Source organism: Calonectris borealis, chromosome 1, assembly GCF_964195595.1.
Source record: "Calonectris borealis chromosome 1, bCalBor7.hap1.2, whole genome shotgun sequence".
Taxonomy (NCBI): Eukaryota; Metazoa; Chordata; class Aves; order Procellariiformes; family Procellariidae; genus Calonectris; species Calonectris borealis.
In genome coordinates this window covers 86,051,702-86,077,205 of record NC_134312.1, presented here as the reverse complement: position 1 = coordinate 86,077,205, position 25,504 = coordinate 86,051,702, and the positions used below count along the sequence as shown (strand labels likewise).

General features: G+C 45.9%; 1 protein-coding gene, 1 pseudogene and 1 gene segment (V, D, J or C); 1 reads left to right on the top strand and 2 right to left on the bottom strand.

Annotated features, from left to right (window-relative positions):
- LOC142088603 (T cell receptor beta constant 2-like) overlaps positions 1–25,504 on the bottom strand; it is a 52,618-nt gene that overhangs the window by 14,140 nt on the left and 12,974 nt on the right.
- LOC142088610 (trypsin II-P29-like) lies at positions 13,348–15,401 on the bottom strand (annotated as a pseudogene).
- Positions 20,908–24,230, top strand: LOC142088616 (trypsin I-P1-like). The gene is made up of 5 exons (XM_075164101.1): positions 20,908–20,947; positions 21,370–21,544; positions 22,151–22,404; positions 23,192–23,328; positions 24,081–24,230. Exons 1-5 carry the CDS (start codon positions 20,908–20,910, stop codon positions 24,228–24,230), a joined length of 756 nt encoding a protein of 251 aa, XP_075020202.1.

Genomic DNA, 25,504 nt, shown 5'->3' with positions numbered 1-25,504 from the left:
TTGGGCCACTGGCTCTAGGTGGCCCTGCTTGAGCAGGGGGTTTGGGTGAGGTGACATTCAGAGGATCCTTCTAACCTCAACATTTTGTGATTCTCCGACTCTCCGATTCTACGAAACCCTCCCAGTAGTTGCAGGATGGCCACATCACATAGTATAGCATCATTATCTGCATAGAGATATGACTTTACATCCTCCTTCCACCATCCTATCTTCTAAGTAGCCAGGATAACCTCTAGACTGCAGGTAGCCTATTATTGACAAAGTGCTATTCATTACGAATATACAGCTATTTACATAGATGTGCCTGAGATGTCACTGCTGAGCATCTAAAACAAGTACCTTTGACTATGGTTTCTGTAGCTATAGTTCTCTTGCCACCTTCTACAGCAGAAGATGAAGGAGAATAAGTATGAGGACAGGGAGTGCGATAAGGACTAGAGTTTCATGAGAAACTTCTTAGAATAGCTGCTTTTTGTGCAGTGCCACTTCAAGCTGGCAAAGTAGTACTGCACAGGAGAAAATTGTACTTCAGAGCTGGAATAGGGAACTGTGACTGCAGAACTTCAAGATCGCAATGACCACTAGAGATCTCTGTGGTTTTCTACTACCACCTGGAGTTTGCACAGCTCAATAGCCAGCTCATTAGTCTGCTGAATGTTGAAGTCTACTGATAAGTTTGTTTTCACAGTGGCCACGCCCCCCTGGCCAACTCCCCCAGTTTTTTTGTTCAGTATGATGTCATATGGTATGGAATATCTCTTTGGCCAGTTTGGATCAGCTGTGCTGGCTGTGTCCCCTCCCAGCTTCTTGTGTACCTCCAGCCTCCTCGCTGGCAGGGCAGTATAAGCTGAAAAGTCCTTGACTTATGTAAGCACTGCTCAGCAACATCAGTGTGTTATCAACATTATTCTCATCCTAAATCCAAAGCACAGCACTATACCAGCTACTAGGAAGAAAATTAACTCTATCCCAGCTGAAACCAGGACAGGATCTTTTACAGGACCTGCTCCCAGCTGATTCCCGCTCCTTGCTCTCAGCAGCTATTCTCATCACCTCCACTCCTTTTTTGGTGTAATCAAATAGTCTGTTTCACTTCAGCATACCCAGTTTTGCCACATCGGTGAGCAGCATAATACATTTGCTCCCTATGATAGTTATGTGGTTCATATGCTATGTCTTCCATATGAGCATATGAGACAAACAATTGGTCGGTGCTCGATAGTATGCAGAATGTCAAAGACATGACCTAAAAACAGAAGCCCAAAATACACAAGTGGCCATACTTTCTTAAAGATACCTTTTACTCTTTTATGTGCTGTTTCCCTTCCTTTGAAGAAAAGGTAAGTCTTAGGTTATATGATAAAAATCAGGAGCACAGACAGGCAATGGTAGGTGGGGGAATGCTAATAATACCCTGCCTTCACTTTTCTCAGGCCTATTACAGAAGAGCAATTAGTTCATCAAAAGCTCATCTCTGCAAGCAATGAAGACAGAGGCAAAATAGGAGGCAATTTCTGCCTTCAGTTGTCCCTTACAAGGGGAGTACCAGGTGATGGCAGCTTTTTGTGGTTGCCTTTCCCTGCCCATGAGGTTTTTTTGCCATGAAGAGATGCCTTGGTTCAGCTCAGAACTGTATGCATTTCTGTGGCAAGGAAGAGAGGGATCCTGCAATTAAGTGGTGTGTGGAGCAGATAAATGAAAGTGCTGCAAGGCACACTGTTTCTTGTAAAGCTGCCAAGGGGCTGTCCCTTCCACAATGGAAGGTATGCCTGGTCCCCTGGGTATGTTTCCTCCCACCTGTACTGCTGCCATCCTCCTATGTCCATAATCAGAGGCTGCGCTCTCCTCCCACACCAACCAATCTCTCATTGGGCACCTCTGTCTTTGGGTGGATCATCAGTATGTGGAAGAATCCTCTTTCTGCTTTATACTCTTTTCTTGGTGCTATGGTGGGGTCCATGGGGAACTAGTGGCCCAGAACATGTCTGTGCACCAATCCTAAGAAGTATCTGCTGCCTTTCACTAACCACATCAGCAGTGCCTCAATTCTTATTGCTGATCTATGGGTTTGTATTTCTGAAGGCTTTTTGTCTTTGAAGCTAGATGCTGCTGCACTGCTTTGTCTGTGCCTCTTCCCTCCAAAAAGTCCTGGCTCTATTTCCTTGTTTTACTTCTGCTCTTCCTCTGTCCCTCTCCAATCTGTCTCACTCACATTTTTCAGAGACTCCATCTCTCACTCAGGCAAGGCGGGGATTTTATCTTAGTGCTCAACCCCCTTGCTGTACTGTGTGATCACTCGCAGCACAGAAATACATGGCTGCATCCTTGGATGTCACATTCTTGATAGTCATCACTGAGTGATTATTGTCTCTGTTTATCTCAAACTTGGCCTCACTGTAACCTTCCTCGTAAGAATTCTGCATCCATGTAGAAGTACTGGCTACTAACTTCAGACCATTTATTGGAGGCTGCTGGTACCAGAACATATAGGCAAGTGTGGTATAATTCTGGTAGCAGGAGATGTCCACAGTATCTCCAGCTCTCTTAAGCATTTCTTCTGGCCACTGTGTGATGAGGTTTCCGACCCCAGCACCTGCATGAGTGAGAGAGAAAAAAGAGAGAGGGAGGAGAAGAAGTACAAATGACGGCCAAAAAGTGTCCTTTACCTCACACCAGTCTTGCATGGTCTGGATGAGAGCTGTGCTGCAGATGGATCTGTTGTTTCTCACCAGGTAAAAGAGCAAGCAAAACAGTCAGCATGGCCCGTCAGCTGTCCCAGAACAGTGTGTTAGTGCTCAGTGAGTTAAGCGAGAAGAGGCTAGAGAGACTGATGCCCCTCCCCTTGTTCTGATTTTTCCATCAGGCTTGGGTAGAGAACAGATAGTCCAATCTGATCCTTTTCTCGCTAGTACTTTGAATGAAATATACATATTTAGTTTCAATTATCTTCTTCAGTAATCCTGATACTGCATCTTCCAAACAATAAGCAATATTACTGAGGTTTTTCTCTTTCTTCCCATCTTGTTGATATCCCCCCTCCCATATTTTCCTGGAGCTCTAGAGAAAGTCATATCTTCCCTTGACCTTTATATATTTGTAGAAAAGGCATGTTCTGTCTGTGACATTGTACTTTCTCTGGGCCTAATGCTGAGTCCCTAGGGTCATACCAGGATTCAGACCAGCATGAATCTCAAAAATTTTGGTAGTGAATTTGCCCTATCTCACTTTTTTTAATCCTGCTTTTTTAAGAAGTTAACAGAAATTACCTGAGAAGCTATAGCTTCATCCCGGACAGGAAAGAAAATATATTCTATATGATGTATAAAAGTTTTGTATGATCTCCAGTGTCATAGACACTTAGGATATGAGAAGTAAGGTTTTTGACCATGAATCCTGTTCAATCCCTGCCAGTCCTTGCCACTGCAGGTTTTGTCACAAGAAATTATTCCTTACCTGTGCTCCAGTGAGGTTGAGCCCTGTGCTGGATGTATTACAGTTTCAGTGACTTGTCAAGGAATTCTAGATAATACAGAAATTTTTTTAATTACCTTCTATATCTTTTACATTTTTCTTTGAATTTTTGTGCTGCTTTCAAAGTCCATACAGCAGTTAACAAATTAGTTTGATCAAATTTAATATGCCTTTATAGTCTTTTATGGTTTTTGACAAAGATTATGCTGACAAAGAAGATGCATATTTTTAGCATTTACTCCCTACAAACTATTATTCTTTTTTATCTTTCATGCAAGTCTTGTCTTGATTTTGCTTGTTCTCCATCTGAATTTATTGACATTTTGCCCTTTCACCTTACTGCTAGGATGGGACACCTTGAGATAGTGCCATGGGCCATGTTGAGACAGTTCCATGGTACACTGCTATTTTAATGAATGTCCTAAAATGACCCCTACATGTCTTGTGCATGGAGACACTACAGGATTTTTAGTTTAATTATTGTCTGTCTGCTGGACCTCTTAAAAACCTTTTCTTCCAATTGTAATCAGACCTCGAGTCCTGGAGAGAGAAACTATTTCAGAGACTTGATGGGAAATGAAACAGACTATGGAGACTATGGAAATTAATTCCAAGATTATGCTATGTAAGAACTCTGAGACATGGCAAAATCATTTCAGTGCAGCTGGGCTGCACATTCTTCTCTAGTCATTAGAGAATTTTTTACTCATTCCAGGATGAAGATTTTTATTCAGAGTAACTTTTCTGTCTCAGGAAACAGAAAGGATTGCACACTCTCTGAAAGAAGGAAGTATCTGGAAGATGTAACTCAGGACCTCTAGTGTGTCTCTCAGGAATTGCGTAAGTTGCTGCCTTCTGAAGAGTAGCTAGATTGACAGGCCTTTTGTTTTTCACTTCAAAACATCTAATTATTTCAGTCTATTTTCTTTTAAGATTAAAAAGGAACAAGGGAAAACAAAAAAGTACCAAGATAAAGGCAGGTATGGTTGAGTTTCCCAAATCAGACCCTGAACTATTGGATTTGGGGAAGAACAGATGAAGGAAAATAGTCTGGATATGCCTTGTGCCTGCTTAGCTCAGTGTATCCATGTCTGTCCTGGTTCCGGCTGGGACAAAGTTAACTTTCTTCCCAGTAGCTTGGGGAGTGTGCTGTGTTTCGGGTTTGGTATGAGAAAAGCGTTGATGGTCCATTGATGCTTTCGTTGCTGCTGGGTGGTGCTTGCACGGGCGACTTTTTGTTTCTCTTTTTGGCCTCCCATGCCCCGCCAAATGCAGGAGAAGCTGTGTGGGGGGGGAGCCTAGCTGGGGTGTTTGACCCAGCTGGCCAATGGGGTATTCTATAACATGTGACATCATGCTCAGTATAAAAACTAGGGGGGTGGGGGGGCTCGCCCTGTTCATGACATGTGTTCAGCGGTCAGTGAGCAGTTGCATTGTGCATTACCTGCTTTGTTTATTCTGTTATTGTTATTGTTCTCATTGTTATTATTACTGTTCTACTTAGTTTTATTTCAATTATTAAACTGTTTTTATCTCAACCCGGGAGCTTTCCTACTTGTGCCCTCCCGATTCTCTCCCCCATCCCACCAGAGCCAGCGGGGTGAGTGAGCGGCTGCGTGGTGTTTAGTTTCTGGCTGGGGTTAAACCACGACAGTCTTTTTTGGCACCCAACATGGGGCACGAAGGGTTGAGATAACAACAGATTAACTAGCGTGTATTAAGGAATTTATATATTAATTTATCTGATCTGGAATTTATATCTGTTAACAGTTGTTAACATCACAATATTGATTCATCTGTTCTCGATATTAATATATCTGATCTGCACCATGCTCTTGTACCTGTTAAAGGTTGGTGTTGGGTTTTGTAGTTTGCTGTGCTCTGCAGTGATTAATAATGTTCTGCCTGGGAGATTTGTTATTAAAACGCTGGCATTGGGGGTTATTTGGTATTTGGGATTCGTAATGAAGCCGTTTCTGTATTTCGGGTACCACTTCATGGAGACCATTAGCAATTATACCTCTTCCTCTAAGAGATTTTTTATGGAGGAAATAGAGAATGGCACCTTCACTACCTTCCTCTATGATGTCATCTCCTTCATTAAAATAACTTGTCAATACCTTGAACATCCCTGGGTAGTTAAGATACATCTATTGGTATTCCTTGGGAATATTGTTTTGGTTTTGTCCAAGGTTAATAAGCAATTTAAGAATGTCATCTAGAGATCTGCCCCAAGGGTAGTTATGAGTGGCAGGGTGAGTGGGATAGCATGGGCAAATGCCTAGGACAGTGAGTAGCCCCAGTGTTTTCGAACTTCACCCCTGAACAAGTGCAGAATCCTGGAAAATTAGTAGAATATTTGGAAGAAGTATGCTGTCACCCTGGCCATTCTAGGGAGGCACAAATCACTGCAGTGTGCTGGGGCCTGGCCCCTGCCCACTGAGCCGTGTTTAACACCACTCAGAACCCTCAAGGGGAAGAAAAGGTCTCTGCATCTGATGGCAAAACAACAGACCCTGTGGGTACCCCATCCCCCACGGCAGGCACAGCGGCCACTCTGCCCCCAGCGACAGAGAACCAACCCATGCCGGTATCAGTTGCCCCTATACAAAAAAGAAAATACACAAGAAAATCAGCTCTTTTAGTAAGGGATGAAAATGAACCAGGACCATCACGGAAACAGCAGGAGGAAGAGGCAGAAATGAGATGGTAACCACCCGATCCCTATCTTGAGTGAGCTGCGAGATATGCGAAAAGACTTCAGCCATTGTCCAGGTGAGCACATTGTCACCTGGCTGCTCCAATGCTGGGATAACGGAGCCAGTGGCCTGGAATTAGAGGGTGGGGAAGCCAAGCAGCTAGGATCCCTTTCTAGGGAAGGGGGCATTGACAAAGCGATTGGAAAAGGGGCACAAGTCCTCAGCCTTTGGAGGCGACTCCTGTCAGGTGTGAAGGAAAGGCATCCCTTCAAGGAAGACGTTATATGTTACCCGGGCAAGTGGACCACCATGGAGAGAGGAATCCAGTACCTGAGGGAATTGGCCGTGATGGAGGTGATTTATGATGACCTGAACAACGAGCAGTTACCCAAAGACCCAGATGAAGTCAAATGCACCCGACCCATGTGGCGGAAGTTTGTGCGGAGCGCACCAGTGTCGCATGCAAACTCATTGGCCATAATGACCTGGAAAGATGGAGAGAAACAAATGGTGGATGAATTGGCTGGCCAACTCTGGCAATACGAAGAAAGTCTCTCTTCCTCCCTACGGGTCTGCATCTCTGCTGTGGAGATACTGTCTCAGGAGGTCCAGCAACTCAAAGAGGATATGTCCTGCTCCCCACCTGCACGGACCAGTATCTCAGCCATTAGGAGTAAGCGTCCCTCTGCTCAAGAGAGGAGATATCGTGGCTACACACCCTGGTGCACCCTGTGGTTTTATCTGCGTGATCATGGAGAGGACATGAGGAAGTGGGATGGAAAATCTACCTCGACCCTAGAGGCACAGGTACATGAGTTGCAAGGAAAAACAATCACACAAGGGGGTCCTTCCAGGAAAACTGCTGCTCCAGTCTCCAGGGACCAGTTCCCCAGGCAGAGTCGAAGGGCTGGTTCGACTTCCGATCTTAATAAAGGGACTTCTGATTCATACTTACAAGAAGTGGGTAGTGAATATGATGACCAGGACTAGAGGGGCCCTGCCTCCAGCCAGGTGGAGCAAAGGGACAACCGGGTTTACTGGACTGTGTGGATTCGATGGCCTGGCACATCAGATCCACAAGAGCGTAAGGCTCTCGTAGACACCGATGCACAGTGTACCCTGATGCTATCAAGCTGTAAAGGGGCAGAACCCATCTGTATTTCTGGAGTGACAGGGGGATCCCAAGAGTTAACTGTATTGGAGGCCGAAGTGAGCCTAACAGGGAATGAGTGGCAGAAGCACCCCATTGTGACTGGCCCAGAGGCTCCGTGCATCCTTGGCACAGACTACCTCAGGAGAGGGTATTTCAAGGACCCAAAAAAAAAGGTGGGCTTTTGGTATAGCTGCCTTGGAGACAGAGGAAATTAAACCGCTGTCCACCTTGCCTGGTCTCTCAGAGGACCCTTCTGTTGTGGGGTTGCTGAGGGTCAAAGAACAACAGGTGCCAATTGCTACCACAACGATGCACTGGCGGCAATATCGCACGAACCGAGATTCCCTGCTTCCCATCCATGAGCTGATTCATCAACTGGAGAGCCAAGGAGTGATCAGCAAGACTCGCTGACCCTTTAACAGTCCCATATGGCCAGTGCGAAAGTCTAACGGAGAGTTGAGATAGGCTCTCGTGGCCTAAACAAAGTTACGCCACCATTGAGTGCTGCCGTGCCGGACGTGCTAGAACTTCAATATGAACTGGAGTTAAAGGCAGCCAAGTGGTATGCCACAACTGATATCACTAATGCGTTCTTCTCAATCCCTTTGGCAGCAGAGTGCAGACCACACTTTGCCTTCACTTGGAGGGGTGTCCAGTACACCTGGAATCGACTGCCCTACCATTTGCCACGGACTGATCCACACCGCACTGGAACAGGGTGAGGCTCCAGAACACCTGCAATACATTGATGACATCATTGTGTGGGGCAACACAGCAGAAGAAGTTTTTGAGAAAGGGGAGAGAATAGTCCAAATCCTTCTGAAGGCCGGTTTTGCCATAAAACAAAGTGAGGTCAAGGGACCTGCACAGGACATCTAGTTTTTAGGAACAAAATGGCAAGATGGACGTCGTCAGATCCCAATGGATGTGATCAATGAAATCCCCACCAATTAGCAAAAAGCAAACACAAGCTTTCTTAGGTGTTGTGGGTTTTTGGAGAATGCATATTGCAAATTACAGTCAGATCGTAATCCCTCTTTATCAAGTGACCAGGAAGAAGAATGACTTCAAATGGGGCCCTGAGCAATGACAAGCCTTTGAACAAATTAAATGGGAGATAGTTCATGCAGCAGCCCTTGGGCCAGTCCGGGCAGGACAAGATGTAAAGAATGTGCTCTACACTGCAGCCGGGGAGAATGGCCCTACCTGGAGCCTCTGGCAGAAAGCACCAGGGGAGACTCAAGGTCGACCCTTAGGGTTTTGGAGTTGGGGATACAGAGGATCCGAAGGCCCGCTACACTCCAGCTGAGAAAGAGATACCGGCAGCGTATGAAGGGGTTCAAGTTGCTTCGGAAGTGGTTGGTACTGAAGCAGAGCTCCTCCTGGCACCCCGACTGCCGGTGCTGGGCTGGATGTTCAAAGGGAGGGTCCCCTCTACACATCATGCAACCAATGCTACGTGGATTAAGTGGGTCGCACTGATCACACAACGGTCCTGAATAGGAAACCCCAGTTGCCCAGGAATCTTGGAAGTGATCACGAACTGGCCAGAAGGCAAGGATTTCAGAATATTCCCAGAGGAGGAGGTGACACGTGCTGAAGAGGCCCCACTGTATAATAAATTACCAGAAAACGAGAAGCAATATGCCCTGTTCACTGATGGGTCCTGTCGTCTTGTGGGAGAGCATCGGAGATGGAAGGCTGCTGTATGGAGTCCTATGTGCCAAGGACTTCAGAGACTGCTGAAGGAGAAGGTGAATCGAGTCAGAAGTGGAAGCCATCCAGCTGGCTTTGAGTATTGCTGAACGAGAAAAATGGACAGTACTTTATCTCTATACTGACTCATGGATGTGGCAAATGTCCTGTGGGGGTGGTTACAGTACTGGAAGCAGAACAACTGGCAGCGCAGATGTAAACCCATCTGGGCTGCCGCACTGTGGCAAGATATTACTGCCTGGGTAGAAAAGCTGGTTGTAAAAGTACGTCACGTAGATGCTCACGTACCCAAGAGTTGGGCTACTGAAGAACATCAAAACAACCAGCAGGTGGATCAGGCTGCTAAGATTGAAGTGGCTCAGGTGGATCTGGACTGGCAACATAAGGGTGAATTATTTATAGCTCGGTGGGCCCATGACACTTCAGGCCATCAAGGAAGAGACGCAACATATAGATGGGCTCGTGATCGAGGGGTGGACTTCATCATGGACACTATTGCACAGGTTATCCACGAATGCGAAATGTGCACTGCAATGAAGCAAGCTAAGTGAGTAAAGCCTCTCTGGTATGGAGAATGATGGTTGAAATATAAATATGGGGAGGCCTGGCAGATTGATTATATCACGCTCCCACAAACCCGACAGGGCAAGCGCTATGTGCTCACCATGGTGGAAGTAACCACAGGATGGCTGGAAACATATCCTGTGCCCCATGCCACCGCCCGGAACACCATCCTGGGCCTTGAAAAGCAAGTCTTATGGCAACATGGCACCCCAGAAAGAATTGAGTCAGACAACGGGACTCATTTCTGAAACACCCTCATTGACGCCTGGGCCAAAGAGCATGGCATTGAGTGGGTATATCACATCCCCTACCATGCACCAGCCTCTGGGAAAATCAAACGATACAATGTACTGCTAAAGACCACACTGAGAGCAATGGGTGGTGGGACATTCAAGCATTGGGATACACATTTAGCAAAAGCCACCTGGTTAGTCAACAGTAGGGGATCTGTCACTCAAGCTGGCCCTGCCCAATCAAAACTCTTACGTGCTGTGGAGGGGGATAAAGTCCCTGTTGCACACATAAGAAATACACTGGGGAAGACAGTCTGGGTTACTCCTGCCTCTGGCAAGGGAAAACCCATCCGTGGGATTGCTTTTGCTCAAGGACCTGGGTGCACTTGGTGGGTAATGCGAAAGGATGGGGAAGTCCAGTGTGTACCTCAAGGGGATTTGATTTTGGGTGAAAATAGCCAATGAACTGGATTGTATGATGCTAATTGCTATATCATACTGTATGTCATCACTTTTATGGTTACTATATGTCATATCAACGGTATTGCAGAAAGAATCACCCAGATTAATGAAGAATGAACTCCGATGAAACCGAGCAAAGTGTAGTGATGATAGAACTGGACGAGCGCAGTGATAATGTAACCAGAACTGGCCTCAGCATGTAACAGTCCAATACCACACACCATCTCTCCTGCCCTGAAAGACTGTTATGACAGATGGAGCCCAAAGTCATGGACTAAATGAACTCAGTGGACATTTTAGAGTGATGGCCCATGGACTAAGGGAATGATATCTCTGTGTGTGTGTATATATATATCAAAAGGCAGGAAAAGTGGTGATGATTAATTGGAATGTATTGGAAAACGTGAGACCTGGGCATGACGTAGATGGTATAGAATAAGGGTTGAATACTGCCCTGGTTCCAGCTGGGACAGAGTTAACTTTCTTCCCAGTAGCTTGGGGAGTGTGCTGTGTTTGGTATGAGAGGAGCATTGATGGCCCATTGATGCTTTGGTTGTCGCTGGGTGGTGTTTGCACGGGCGACTTTTTGTTTCTCTTTTCGGCCTCCCATGCCCCACCAAGTGCAGGAGAAGCTGTGTGTGGGGGAGCCTAGCTGGGGTGTTTGACCCAGCTGGCCAATGGGGTATTCTATACCATGTGACATCATGCTCAGTATAAAGACTAGGGGTGTGGGGGGGCTCTCCCCCCAATTTGCGACACGCGGTTCGCGAGTGGTGAGCAGTTGCATTGTGCGTCACCTGCTTTGTATATTCTCTTATTGTTGCTGTTATTATTGTTATTATTACTGTTCTACTTTGTTTTATTTCCATTATTAAACTGTTTTTATCTCAACCCGGGAGCTTTCCTACTTGTGCCCTCCCGATTCTCTCCCCCATCCTCCCCCTGTCAGGCTACCAGATTCAGCCCAGCCTAACAGTGAGCCTCAGGAAAAACAGTGAGATCTCCTCCTTAGGGGAAAAAGAGACTGTAGAAGAAAAATTACAATGAGGAAAGGGCTGAAGTACCCCGTCTACATGGAAGAGAACCAAAGGAACAAGGAAAGGCTTCCTACTGAAGAGTGTTTAACAAAAGTTGGAAACAATAAGAACTAGCTTAGCAGAGGTTTGTGCTGGATTTGGAAACTAATGTCATGAAACAAAGCATCAAGCAAAGATTGGCTTTCCCATCCTGAATGATAGAGAAAAATTACTGTTGCAACACAAGGAAGGCACTGGCACCCCTTTTTCTGAAGCTTAGGATTTAAGGCCAGTACTGGGACTGTGTCCAGGTCAATGGTGACTGTGTGCAATTACCATCAGATGGCTTCTTTAGTCTTAGCGGATTTAAGGCACCTCAGGCCAGTTTCTTTCAGTAGCCTACACTAGTACAGAAAGTTTCTCTAGAGCCACCTGTTTGCAGACAATTCTTAGAGAAATCCTTCTCCTCAGGCTTGTCATCCCAGATCCCTTGCCAGTCAGACCTGTGCTACTCCTTTCACACCTCTCATCCCCAACCAGTCCATTCTAATTCCATTTCTAATCCAGCTGTGCCTGCTTGTCTGGTGCAAGTTCCCCTTCCTCATGCATTCTATTTCATTGTGCCAGCCTTACTGGCTGCCACCACTAAACTCCTTCTCCAGCTTTTTCAGACCACCTGACTTTCCACCTCACCACCTTTACACTTTTTCCAGTCCCTCTTCGACCTCCCTTTTCTTTCCCAAACTCTCCATCCCATATTCTCACAGCAAAGAGGCAGTTTCTAAGTTTGGAGGTGTTAAAATTGCCCAGTAGTGGCCCAGTTTACACAGGCTTGGGGTGCACAGACCCTTCAGGGGAGTTTTTTCTGGCTGCTCTCTACAGATCATGTGCTAGATGAGGTGGATTAAATAAATACTTTAAAATCTCATCTCCCCCATCTGCTATGTCCTTGCAGTGCTCTTCCTTTCCTTTCTGGTCCAGCCATTTGCTGAAGATTCCTGGGACAGAGTTTGTTTCTCCCTCAAAGGCTGAGGCTGCATATCTGCTTCTGGCTCCATATGGGACCACTGTTCTTCTCATGTTTCCTACCCTTCTCCCCAGTACCATGATCTCTCCTTACTTTGTTATTCCCCCAGTGTCTCTGGCCCACAGTGCTCCAGGACCCCTCCCTAGTTCCTGAGCTCAGACACTCTGAAAGAAGGCATGACTTTCATTCTTCCCAAAAAAAGAGAACTTAACAAAAACCAGAATAGCAGCAGGGTAAACATAAATATGCAGCTAGCGCTGCCCCTCCCCTCCCTTCCACTCCCCATCCTTCCTTTCTTAACCGATCTTCTTCCATGCTTTACACTGCTATGAGGTGATGGGTCTTTTCCCCACCTGCTTGCTATTGTTTTTCTTTCCCTAGCAGCTAGTCTCTGTTCCTTGCTAGATCTTGGTGGACCCAATCCACCTGCCTCAGATGTCCCTGAGGAAGTGAAAGGGAAAGCTGATGATCATTGGTCACAGCTGTTGCCCATGGCCTAATCACTCTGCACCTGCGGTCTCGATTGCTGTTTGACCCACCACCATAGCTGAAATGACCACCATCAAAGCTGTCACAGTACCAGTGAGATGATAACTTCACCATTGACTGGAACAAAATGGGACTCTGCTCCACTGCTGCAGGAACCTCCTCCCTAGGGACCTGCTCCCTCTCCTTGCTTTCTCAGTAAGAGGGCCAGGAGTAAAGAAAAGGAGGTGCGTGGCTCGGCAGACTTCCTAGATGGTTGCACAGTTCCCTAGCCCCTTACTTGTTAGCCCAGCAGCTCGAGGGCACTGCTCCCACCACACACACCTAAACCAGAACAGAAGGGAACGTTCAGGAGGAGCTGGTGTAAGGCTGCAGGGAACCCCACTTGTGTATGGTGGTCATTAATCCCCAGAGCAAATATGTGTAAGGCTCTTTAAGTAAGACTTTCATTTGCGCTATTATCTTCTTAAAAGGAGTGATAGGGCAGGAGGCTAGTGGCCAGGGAGCCAGGCAGTCATCACTAGGCTGCAATGGTTTCTTCGATTCAATCAACATAATTGCAGACCTTGGTGTAGACACTGGGATAACCTTTCAGAGCACACTCAGTTCCCCATCACACGATTCCCTGGAGATTTCCAATGCATACAGCTGGGCCACCTGAGTCACCCTGGACAGAAAAATTTAGAAGCATGAGCTGATCTCACCTAGAAAGGTTTTGACCTGGTACAAAGAATCCAGGGAATGCAAAGTGAAATGTAGCAAGTCTTGATATGGGAGCACAGAAAGATAGCAACCCTTATTTGCTGACCTCCCCTACCCCCAAAAATTCACTGCTACTGCACTCAGTGACCAGCAGATGTGGCTTGGACCTGCTAGTTTGGGTGAAGTCCACCCTGTATCAAAACCCTACTGGAAGGATATGGTGTCAGAACAGAAAACCTGGAGATAAGGAAGCTTAAGCAGCCTGCCAAGCTCTGACATATACTGTGCAGCCTGAGGCACCCTAGGGCATGTGACCCAGGACTCTGTGCAAATATCAGTGCTTACCTGATGAGTCTTTCCCATCATCCAGGAATCCTACACAGATCATGTTGCTGGTGATCTGGCCTGGGTAAGCCTCTTGCCACTTTTGGTTACTCAGAACTGGAGCTCTCACTCACTGGAGAACCTTAGAGAAATTGGCTGCCGGGACAGCAGTGAAAATTAGGTTTCATCATGGGACTCAGCACTGTCAGTGAACAGAAAGACTTCTAGATGTATATGCGAGAGCCATTTGGCAAAGCGACCCTTGACCCTTGACCTGCATGAGCAAATGCGAAGGGCATTGTTGATTGAGGAACACTTGCAGGACGGTTTGGGGAACTCACGGGCAGAACATGGAAAGACTGCAAAGCAGGAGTGAAATGAACATGGAACTCATGAACCTGCTGGTAGAGCAGAAGTGTGACAAGAAGTGTGACATGCACTGATACTCACAGCCACTGCTCAGTGTGTTTCCTCACCCTGAAAAAGGCACTCAGGACCCTCCTTGGCACAGGAGCTGGGCAGAGCTGTGGGTTGAATGTCAGCACTGTTGTCCATGGTGGTTGCTATCTTGATCAACGTAATGTTGTTATCAAGGCTTCTTGAATCATATCTAGGATGGTGAATGATTAATGCACTCCTGACCAGTTCACTGTCTTCCTTCAAATCAATGTTGTACTCTCCCATCCTCAATTGTGTATGAGTGCAAAATTACCAGCAGAGAAGAGCAGCAGTTAACCATGGGTAGAACAACTTGGTGCCACATGGGGATACTTGGAATAGAGTCAGGGAGAGTCGCCCTAATCAAAGGTGTATGTGTCACAGAGCTCTGGGAGATTTAGGATTTCATGAAAGACAGAGTCTGGAGAGCCTTGCTAATTGGGCATCCTGTCCAGTGGATCCCCAGCTGGCAACTGTGGCAATGGTGCGAGCATAGATGGAGCACTTAAAGCAATGCCTAGAAAAGGAAGATTATGTTTCGTATTGCAGAGGAGCATGAGCCTTGATCTGTGTTCTCTCTGCAGAGGTATGCCCTGAATTCAGGACAAGAAAGATCCATGGAGAAAGTCTGGAGGAATGAAAAAGAAATAAATAGTAATGGTAAGCCACAAGAATACGCAAATGTGCACAGAAAGGCATGTTAGGATATACAGAAAAGGATGCCAAGAGTGCAGGAATATTGGAAAGATCAGTAAGACAGAGGGTAATGTTTCTCCTTTGGTTTCAGATACACCATGCATTGCCACGTTGGATTCTCTTCTTTTGCTAGGCACCAAATTCCAAATCTGGTGGCTTTGCAAGATTTGACAAGAATCCAGATACACAACCAAAACAATACTTATGATTTCTGGCAGTGAGCAGCTGACAGGACCCACTCGTTGTTGATGAGTGAACTGCTACAGAAGTGATACCCAACATTCAAGGACACTGGTAGGGAACGGAATGCTCTGGGCAGTTGTAGTCTCCCGCAATCTTGTCATCATCAGCATCCCCAGGAAAAGCAACTGAGAGAAAGAGGATTGAGTTTCACAGCACCAGGTCTGAATCCATTCTCTTAAAGTGTAGCAGCAGCCAATAAGCTACAGAGGAATTAGCAAGAGCCAAAAGAATTTGTAACTTCAGAAGTCTTCACAGCAACTCCTGAAATATCCTTGTGAGTTCTTTCTGCACACTGAAACATGAGGCTTTGTCTTTACCACACTGAGTGAGGAAGAGAACAGAAGAGCAGAAGCTGCCAAAGAACTTCACAAATGAAATGTGTGCAGCCTTCACACTGCCACCTTCACTTCCATGGCACTTTTGGAAGAGGATGCAACAGTTGTGTCATGGTGGAAAGCACATGGTACACATTTGTGCAGGCTGAGAAATGGAAAATGGCAAATGCAGTTGAGAGAGTCAGCAGAATTCTAATTTGCTGGGGGGGGAACCAGGGATGAGCAAGAGAGGAAGGAAGCCCTGGTAGTGAAGAAATCAGAGAGAACGTGAAGGCTCTGCAGAGTTGGAGGCTGATGTTATAGCAGAATGTAAGAAAGAACATGTAAGGTATTTGTTGAAACCGCCAGAACAGTGTCTCCAAGCATTTTTGATCGCGCATCCCATCAGTAAAATATTTTTGAGCCTGCATCCCCAGTATATGTATATTTAGTAATTGGTAACTATATGCATAGACTACTTAAGTTCTAATGCTTTCTTCCCACATGCCATTGCATCGTCTTGTACACCCCCAGGCATGCATGCACCCCACTTTGGAGACCACTGCAGTGGAACATCGTAAACCAGGATAGAATCTCTGACCGGCGATTACAGATGCAAAGAGCAGAAAATGCAAAACCCATCCCCAGACACTCTCCTGGCCTCCAGCAACTGAGGACTCAATCTTCTTAGGTCAGATGGGGAGTCTTTCAACCAGCTCCTCCGAGGCAGGGGAGAGAGAATCAATGATGCCTCCACCACCAAGATCTAGAAGATATATACAAGGACTAGCCTCAGAAACTCCTCTGCTTTATGCTCGCACCTCAAATACTGTGTTCAGTTTTGGGCCCCTCACTACAAGAAGGACATTGAGTGCTGGAGCGTGTCCAGAGAAGAGCAACGAAGCTCGTGAAAGGTCTGAAGAACAAGTCTTATGAGGAGCGGCTGAGGGAACTGGGACTGTTTAGTCTGGAGACGAGGAGGCTCAGGGGAGACCTTATCGCGCTCTACAACTACCTGAAAGGAGGTTTTAGCGAGGTGGGTGTTGGTCTCTTCTGCCAAGTAACTAGCGATAGGACGAGAGGAAATGGCCTCAAGTTACGCCAAGGGAGGTTTAGATTGGACATTAGGAAACATTTTTTTTACTGAAAAAGTGGTCAAGCATTGGAACAGGCTGCTCAGGGAAGTGGTTGAGTCACCATCCCTGGAAGTATTTAAAAGACGTGTAGATGTGGCTCTTTGGGACATGGTTTAGTGGGCATGGTGGTGTTGAGTTGACGGTTGGACTTGATGATCTTAGAGGTCTTTTCCAACCTTAATGATTCTATGATTCCATGATTCTACGATTCTATGATTCCATGATTCTATGATCTTAGGCACCACAGCCTCCCTTGGCCACTCTCCTCTCTAGATGCTTGGATTCTGTGCTTTGGGCAAGGAAGAAAGAGAAGGCCAGGGAAAAATATCTATCAAGGCAACTGGAGGATTTACAGGACCCAGGGAAATTTCGCTCAAAGGCTGGAGAAGGAAATGTGCATCACAATCAGTTGCTCTCTCGATCAGATTTAAAGATTTATCCAAGCAGTATAGGAACCATCTATAGGGGAAGGAAAGCAGAGTGGATCTCTACCTGGGGAGCCTTTCTGAGAGAGTGCCTGAACACAAAAGGAATCATCTGGAAGGAGATTCTCTGAGGATTCTTTATGTTGCCTAGGAAAGCTAGGTATTTTACTCCCCTAGCAAGCCCCTTCCAGAACTAGGAACCATTAGAGCAAATGTTCCCATGATTTAAACCCCATCCTCGCTTCCCATCTCGGCCTGAACAAGAACAGCACAGCAGCACGGTCAGATAAACCCAGCTTCTAACACACATCTTTGTCAGGCCAGCCCTGACCTGACCCCTCTCATCCTGCTCAAAAGGGGCTGAGCTGCTCCCAGGACTCCCGTCTATGCTCCAGCAAATGAAGGGATGATTTTGGGTAACACTCCAAACTTTCTTGCAGGACTTTGGTAGCCCTGACTATCCGTCTCTGGGTCATGGGAAACAGCCTGGCAGATGGCTGAGAATCCAGAAGGCTCCGCGCTTCTCTTTGGTCTCTTACTGGGATTGAGTAGCAGGGAACCATCCAACACCAGGCGGTTCCTGGGAACAATGGAGGTCAGATGGGGTGCCTTTCAACCTCATAGCCCTCAATGGATTTTTTTTTCCACAAATGTGTCCCGTCACTTTTTGAGGCCATGTAAACCTTTTGCATCCACAAAAACCTGTGGAAAGCTTTCCTGAAAGAGGATGAATTGTCCTTTGCTTGTTTTGAACCTGCCAAACCCCCTGGCTTGGATTGCTGCCCCCTAATTCTTGTACAGGAAGAGACAGCAAGCAACCCATCCTTTCCTAGTCTCCCCAGGCCACTCATAATTTTAGACACCCCTGTCATGTCCTACCTCCTCTGTCTCTCTAGGAGACTGAGAGTCCAAGTCTCTGACACAGGTGGAAATAGCAGAAAAGCAGAATGCTGTGCCCTAGGGGAAAGAGAAATGCGGACAGAGAGGACAGGGCAAGAGGCTGTAACAGAAGATTTGCTCAGCTGGGGACAGCTGGAGGATCAGAAGCTTTGGAGAATGTACCAGCTGCTGCCAAGCAGGACAGACTTGGGAAGAGCGAATCAGCGGCCCCTCCGCCACAAAGGTCTGTGAGATGTACAAGGACTAGCCTCAGAAACTCCTCTGCTCTATGCTCCTGGGAGGCTTTATCTCTGGCAGCCCACGGTCTCGCCAGGTTTCCCTTTCCCAGGATCTTGCATCAGCCTGGACAAACGTATTTACTTTATCTGAGTCCAGGGTGATACAGCTGACTGAAATACTTGAACTAGGAACATGGATTTCTAGAAATGCAAGCTGCCACTGCTTGTCCATTGCTAATATCTAACACAGTTGCCCTCCGTTCACCAATCCTCCTCCTTCCCGTGCCCGGGGAGCCGCCAGCATTCTGCTGCAGCATCATTGCATTAAATGAGAGACACGTTTGCAGCTGGAGATGTACCCCCCAGAGTGTATTTTTTTGAAAGACCCTGAAAAAAAACACCTTACAATGGGTCTGTGGAATGTTCAGCAGCATTGAGCAGAAGAGGGTATTTACATTTCAGGTAGAGATTCATCATCTTAAAGAAAGGAAGGAGGTGCGGGAGGAGGTGTTCCAATGTCAACCTGAATGCAAAGGAGGTCTGTTCATCCTTCACAGCTCTCACTGAAAGGCCTGAAAGGCTGTTCTGAAGCAGTCAGTCTGCTGGATGACCTCGAGGTGTGCATCACAAACACTCAGTTTGCCTTCATTTGGGATCAGTTTGCTCCATGAGCTGCCCTGCTGGCGCACACCCTGGCGTTTTGGGATTCACGGGAGCCTCTAGAAGGGGCCCTGAGAGGCAGATAGGTGAATGGGAGGGACTTGGGTGAGGTATGTTCACTAGATGTCTGCCGTCAAGGACTTTGGAACACAAGGGCTATGACTTTTGCCATGAGCTCTGGCAGTAGTCTGGGAAGAGGTCAGTAGTGTCCTCTTGTTGATTTAAGCAAGTAGCACAGAGTCTCAGAGAGACTTTCCTGCTGTTAAGAATAACTGATCAGTTAAAGGTCAGAGTAGGTTAGGTAAGTTACAAGAGAAAAGAAAAAAGTACCAACATAAGGGCAGGTACGGTCGAGCTTCCCAATTCGGATGCTGAATTACTGGATTTTCCTGACATTTAGGTGGATACTAAACCAAATATTAAACCCTGTGAGAAGAAGGAAAAGGAAGATGTCCTTCATAGCCTAGGTGTTACCTAATAGGTTAGTAGAGCTATATCTCGGGAAAAAAATTGTTTTAAAATATCTCATGACAGCCTGTCTCTGTGCCGATGGCGTGCTTTGAATAAAGAAATTATGAATCCACAGGGAGATCAAATTATACACTATTCTAGATTAGGAATTGCTCTTTCTCAGCTTAGTTATGATGGGATTAGATAGCTTTGGTAACTTTTGCCATGCTTAGTACTATTACGGATCTTTCCCTTTTCTACAGGAAGCCTCTAATCCTTATTTGTTTCTCAGTATAAAACATGTTTGCAAGAAAACCGTGCACTGATACCAGTTTAAAGCCCAAGACAAGTCATGCAGGTCCTTGGTGGAGTCCCTGGCCTCGGACTTGTCCTTTAGCATGAAGGAAAATTTCCACCTGGACAGTGCCACTGCATGTGCCAGTCCTCCAGGGCTCTCAAAATCTGGTCAAGAAACGGAGGAGAAAGATTGTTCCTACTTAGTCTGTCATGCCATTTCAGCATCCCAAAGCATATATCTTCTGTTTACAGTCACTTGAGGCTGTCCCATGTCTTTCAGGAGCTAACATGATGAAGTTGGCAGCTGCTTGGAAAACGATTATTCATCAACACATTCAGCTTTAGCAAACTCATCGTCGTGACAGAAATTATCACTCTTTCAGAGAAGGATTTCAGAAGATCTCATTTATTTGTGTTCACAGTATTTTTTTTTCATATACGTTACATCCATAAACATGGATTGTTATACTGCAATTCTTCTGAGGCAAAAATGAGTCTCTTACAGAACATGCCAAAGCTAAACAAAAAACATGGTTCGGTACTTAGGCCGATATTACATATAGATTAGATGAGAGAAACGCTTTCAAAGAGATACGGTGCGCATTCCCACATTTGAACAATTTAACTTGGGAGGTGGGGGGCACAGAGTAGTTTTTTCATACTCACTTATTGAAATTGCTTTTGAATAATTTTATTTGGGAAAACACTGTGTTCTCTATGATAAAAATACACACATTACTCAAGAAAAGGAATTTCCTAAAATAAACTTAACAACACTGGGCGGTTTTGAGTTTTTTTCCAAATGTATAGCATCTTACAGTCCATTACCAACAATATTCAACTTCCGGTAAAAAATATGCATTTTTAAGAATGACACCATCAGCGCAGAGGAATCGCAAAGGAGTTTGAGGGTTGTTCTCAACGGGTGCTGTGCATAAGAATGAGGCAGGCAAACAACTACACATGTATTTTTAAATTGAAGGCTGCCCTCTGAAATAATTTAAAATCGCTCGCTATTAAGATAGGTTTAGGAAAGTTTTTAAGAAAGGTCTCTATTAGGAAAGGTCTCTATCAGGAAAGGTTTATGATTAACTGATATGTTATCTGTACTTTCTACCAGTGCCTATTAATGCCCACATTTGGATGTTCAAATTTTCCACTGTGTACTTTTTGTCTGGAGAAATCCTTGGACTAGAGATAAGGCCACTTCAAAAAATGTATTTCTAGCAGCTCACGCTTCTAGTCTACAAGGCTGGGCTTGAGGCTCTTTCAAGATCATGAACTACATACTGTTTGTCACCTTTGTTGGTGTGGCTGGTGAGCACATTTATTTTTGTACTTTATAAGGAAGCTTATTTTCTGAGCAAATTTGCAAGGTACCCATTGTGGGAAAGTGAAGTCCAGTTTCAACTTGCAAAAGTTTCAAGGCAGAGCACTGCGACTTCCTTTGACTGCTGTCCGTTCATAATAGCTTGTTTCACAAAATGCGGAATGAATGCCTTCATAAGGCATCTTAACCCAGGAATACTAAAATGTGTCCATAGCTTCAAAAAAAGACTGTCTCTCTCTTAAGGACTTGAAGTATAAAGATGAAGCCTCTGGCCCAAGATCCTAAACCTGCAGTAAATTTTTGGACTATGGGCAAGTGCTTGCCCACGACTGCCACTGTGAGTTTTTAATAGAAGTAGAGCCTACAAGTGAGGCTCACATGTTGACATATGCCACTTCTTATCTCCCAGTTGCCTTCCCCATCAGTGCTCCTGCTGCCGATGATGATGACAAGATCGTGGGAGGCTACACCTGTGCAGAGAACTCTGTCCCCTATCAGGTGTCCCTGAATTCTGGGTATCACTTCTGTGGAGGTTCCCTCATCAACAGCCAGTGGGTCCTGTCAGCTGCTCACTGCTACAAGTCGTAAGTGGCAAAAAATACATTCTTCCATAACCTGCTTCTTTCTTCCAGTTCACTTCTAGCAGGGACTCTGAGCTGTGAGATCCAAATATGTAAGTGACTCCATTCTGACAGGAGACAACCAAGGAATGGGCGGCTCATTCAGGAAGATGGGCTGAGGCATCATAAGGGGTTTTCCACTTCTGCAAATGTTTCTGTGAACGCAGAGCACTTTCTGCAATGACAATGTGATAATCTAGCAATGAGTTACAGGCTGTGATTTCTTATAAATTGCATTAATCTTGCTAAAACTTAGCCACTGGAGAACAGGCAGAGGAATGGGGTCAGAGTGATAGCAGTTTGCCTTTTTCCAGCGTGTTTGTATAAAGCACTGTTATATATTCAACTTGTCTCAGCTCAACAAAATAAACCTGCAGAAATTCACCACCTCTCCTGGGAGTGGGCAAATCTCAGTGTGGATCCCCGGGACTTATTGCAGGACAAGAAAGATAACCTGCATGAAAACAGCTGCTATGATAGCGATGTTGAAGCGAGCGCATACGGTGACGGGGAGGTTCCTCATAACCTGTTGGCAGCAGTAAAGCATAGGCCATTCTTTCTCTTTTCCAGTCGCATGCTAGTGCAGCTGGGGAAACATAACCTAGCACTCACAGAATCGACACAGAAGTCTATTAGTTCAGCTAAAGTCATCCGCCACTCTGGCTACAGCTCCGCAACACTGGACAATGACATTATGCTCATCAAGCTTGCCGAACCAGTCCAGCTCAACCCAGCTGTCCAAACAGTTCCTCTGCCTACCAGCTGTGTGACTGCAGGCACCACATGCCTCATCTCTGGCTGGGGCAACACACTCAGCAATGCCAGTGAGTACTCTGTGGGAATGTACAGCATCATGAGGGCCCGGGAGACGCTCTAAGACTTCACAGTTAACTCCAAACAGTACAGGGTAAAGCACAGAGAAGTGCTGTGGGACAGGCCTTCTTGAGTGATCAGTCTGTGTAGGAAAGTAACCATTTAACTGCTTTAAAGGCAAGCCTTTTTAAGGTCCTTCCTCTTGTTTGGTGTTATGCACATGGAATCACTTAAGTCATCCATGTGCCGTTCACCAGGGTGTTCACACTGCCATAAATTTTGTGGCCTGGCGCTATCAGCTGTACAGCGCCAAGCACTCGCAATTTAACTAATGTCAACAGAGTTGTCAGTTCTCTGAGACCAAGATCAAAATCTGTGATTGTGGAGCTAAAATTACTACAAGAGAGCTCCATTCTCTTATACCAGTGGTCAGAGGTGTGGATGGTGACTGGTCGTCTAATCCACCGACGACAACTAAACCTGCACCAGAGGAGAGGGTGGTTTTCCTGAGGCATATGTGCTACAAGAGTAGCTCTTAGCTCCACACTTGCCAATTGATGATTTTCTAGGTATCAGAAAAGTTAATGTGGCTGCAGTGTAGAACAGTGAACCATGGATAGAATCTGTTCCATCTAATCAAAAGGAATCCATGCTGCGATTACTATTCAGAGGAAAAATGATGACTGCTAAAACAGGATGTTCAGTGATTGATTACTTTTCTGCTAAGAAAGATCTTCTCCGGGCTCCGAAATGAACTCAAGAGGTGTGTCTCAACCATCTCTCCCTATTTTCTTGTAGATCTGTATCCAGATACCTTGCAGTGCCTGAAGGCTCCTGTACTCTCCTCAAGAGAGTGCGCCAAAGCCTACCCTGGGAAAATTACCAAGAACATGATATGTGTAGGATTCATGGAGGGAGGGAAAGACTCCTGCCAGGTAAAACATCTGCCTTTCCTTTCCCATATGTTTCTCTCCTGCCTTTTGCTAGTAGAAGAGGCCATCATATTAGAGAATCTGCTACGCTCACTGCACTGGCATGTCTGAATGTTGTTTTTTTGAACAACAGCGGAGGCTTCGGGTGAAAGCTGCTTATTGAATGAGCCTAGGTTTTTTCCACCGTTAGTCTTTGCCCCTTTTTTGAGATAGCGCATACCTCTGCCCTAATTCTCCACAAGCAGACTATACCACCTCCTGCACCTTAGGCTACTGAAAATGGAGGAGTGCTGCACTCTCCACAGGAGAGTCAGTAGTAATCACAAGGACTTTAGAGCTTAGGACACAAACGTTAGTTTTGGACGACTCACTGAAAATGAAATAGCCAGTACGCCAAGATCCAGGCAGTCTGGAAAATGAACACATCTGACAGTTGCTCTGCATTTTACATGTGCCTAGCTCCATGAAAATATTTGGCAGAATAACGTTTAAGACATACATATCCTAAGCGTCTGCCAAGGACCGCATCTGTCAAAAATAGGCAGCTTACTCATGCTTAGCTGTGATGTCCTTGGAACTAAAGTAAGGCACAGTAGCATCAGGTGTAGAGTGGTAATCAGAAATGACCTTCGTAGAACTTCTGTGTAGAAAAAGCCCAATGGAGCTTGACTCGAATGTCAGTGATTTCCGGGATCGCCGGCTCATCGCTTACGCTGACACCATTTGCTGAATATCTGCATCCTTTATGTGCACAGGGGGATTCCGGCGGTCCAGTAGTCTGCAATGGGGAGCTCCAGGGCATTGTTTCCTGGGGTATTGGATGTGCGCAGAAAGGCTATCCCGGGGTTTACACTAAGGTTTGCAATTATGTCTCCTGGATCGAAGCAACTATGTCTGCCAACTGAGACACTCTCGTTCTATGTGACCTGCTTTTTCTCCTCGTCATTTTTGTCTGTTTTGGGACTGGACATACAAAAATTATCCAAAAAAAATAAAGACTTTCAAGCACCTCTTCTTTGTGCAGCGTTTCTCTGGGAACTTCCACAGGCTATGATATGGAGGACAGAGGCAGGGAATGTCACTCTGGGGAAAATATTTAATATTTGTAGGGCCTCTCAATTAGCAGGATCTTGGAACATTTTGCAGACTCATCTGCGGGAGTCTTTCTGTCAGTTACAGGCAGCCATTTGTGGAGCAGAACATCTTTTCTGTTTATCAGCGTGTACTCAGGTGCTACAAAAGTGCCTAAAAGAGAGGAGAGAATGCGCTGAATCACACAGGCAGCATAGTCCTACTGTAGAAAACGGCAGGCAGCAGCACAAGCGCTCCCCATCGCCCCCACTCCCACTTCCAACAATATGACTGAACATTTCCCTCCCTGAAAGCTCTACTTGGGGAATGAAACAAGCTCTTGCTAAGGCTTGTTCTCTTCATGTACCACTGCCACTGGGGCTGCTGTCTATACTTTTTTGCTCAGTTAACTGGTCGTGCTGGGCTTGCTTATTTTTCCTGAAAGAGTCAAAAGTACAGAGATGTTCCTGGCTTCCGGTTTTAACTCCTCCTAACCCCAACTGGCACTGGAGTTGAAAGTCCATGAAAAAGCTGCCAAAGTTGCCAATGGGCTGTGTAGCTGTCTCCTAAAAAAGAAAAGGGAAATAGAGAGTTTGAGTAAAATAAAAGGAGAGAAAAAGCAGAGAACAGGCGAAGCGGGGAGAAATTTAAAAGAAATCTGATACTGGAGGAAAGGGAGGGAGAGGAGAAGAGCAGGGCATGAAGGAACAAGTGCCATTTGCCTACAGAGAAGTTTGTGCCTGGCTCTCTCAGATGTCTTGTCACTGAAATATCTCTTAGGAGAGTAATAAGTGCCTGAGACATTGAGATAGGCACAATATACGAACAGGATCGGACTGTAGCTTTGTGTCCCATTGCTCTGGAAGCACTTGCTGAATTCCTTCTCTGCATCTGCCCTTTTCCAGAAAAAGCCCTGAGCTGTAGCCTGGCATCCTTTCCTTCAGCTTGCTTTCACCAGGAGACAGAATTCTTATCCCGGAGCCGTTGAAAGTCACAGGATCTCCCTCCCTGATCACGGTGAGTGGAGGGTGGTTGATATCTTTGCCTGGTATGTTAGGGACAAGGAGAAGAAAATGTTGGAGGACAGAGGAGAGGACGCGACGAAAAG

Excerpts from the sequence above, each read along its gene's own strand:
- LOC142088616 (XM_075164101.1), top strand. The coding sequence starts at position 20,908 with ATGAACTACATACTGTTTGTCACCTTTGTTGGTGTGGCTG. Across the intron at positions 21,545-22,150 it reads GCTGCTCACTGCTACAAGTC|TCGCATGCTAGTGCAGCTGG; the intron begins GTAAGTGGCAAA and ends TCTCTTTTCCAG. Across the intron at positions 22,405-23,191 it reads CAACACACTCAGCAATGCCA|ATCTGTATCCAGATACCTTG; the intron begins GTGAGTACTCTG and ends ATTTTCTTGTAG.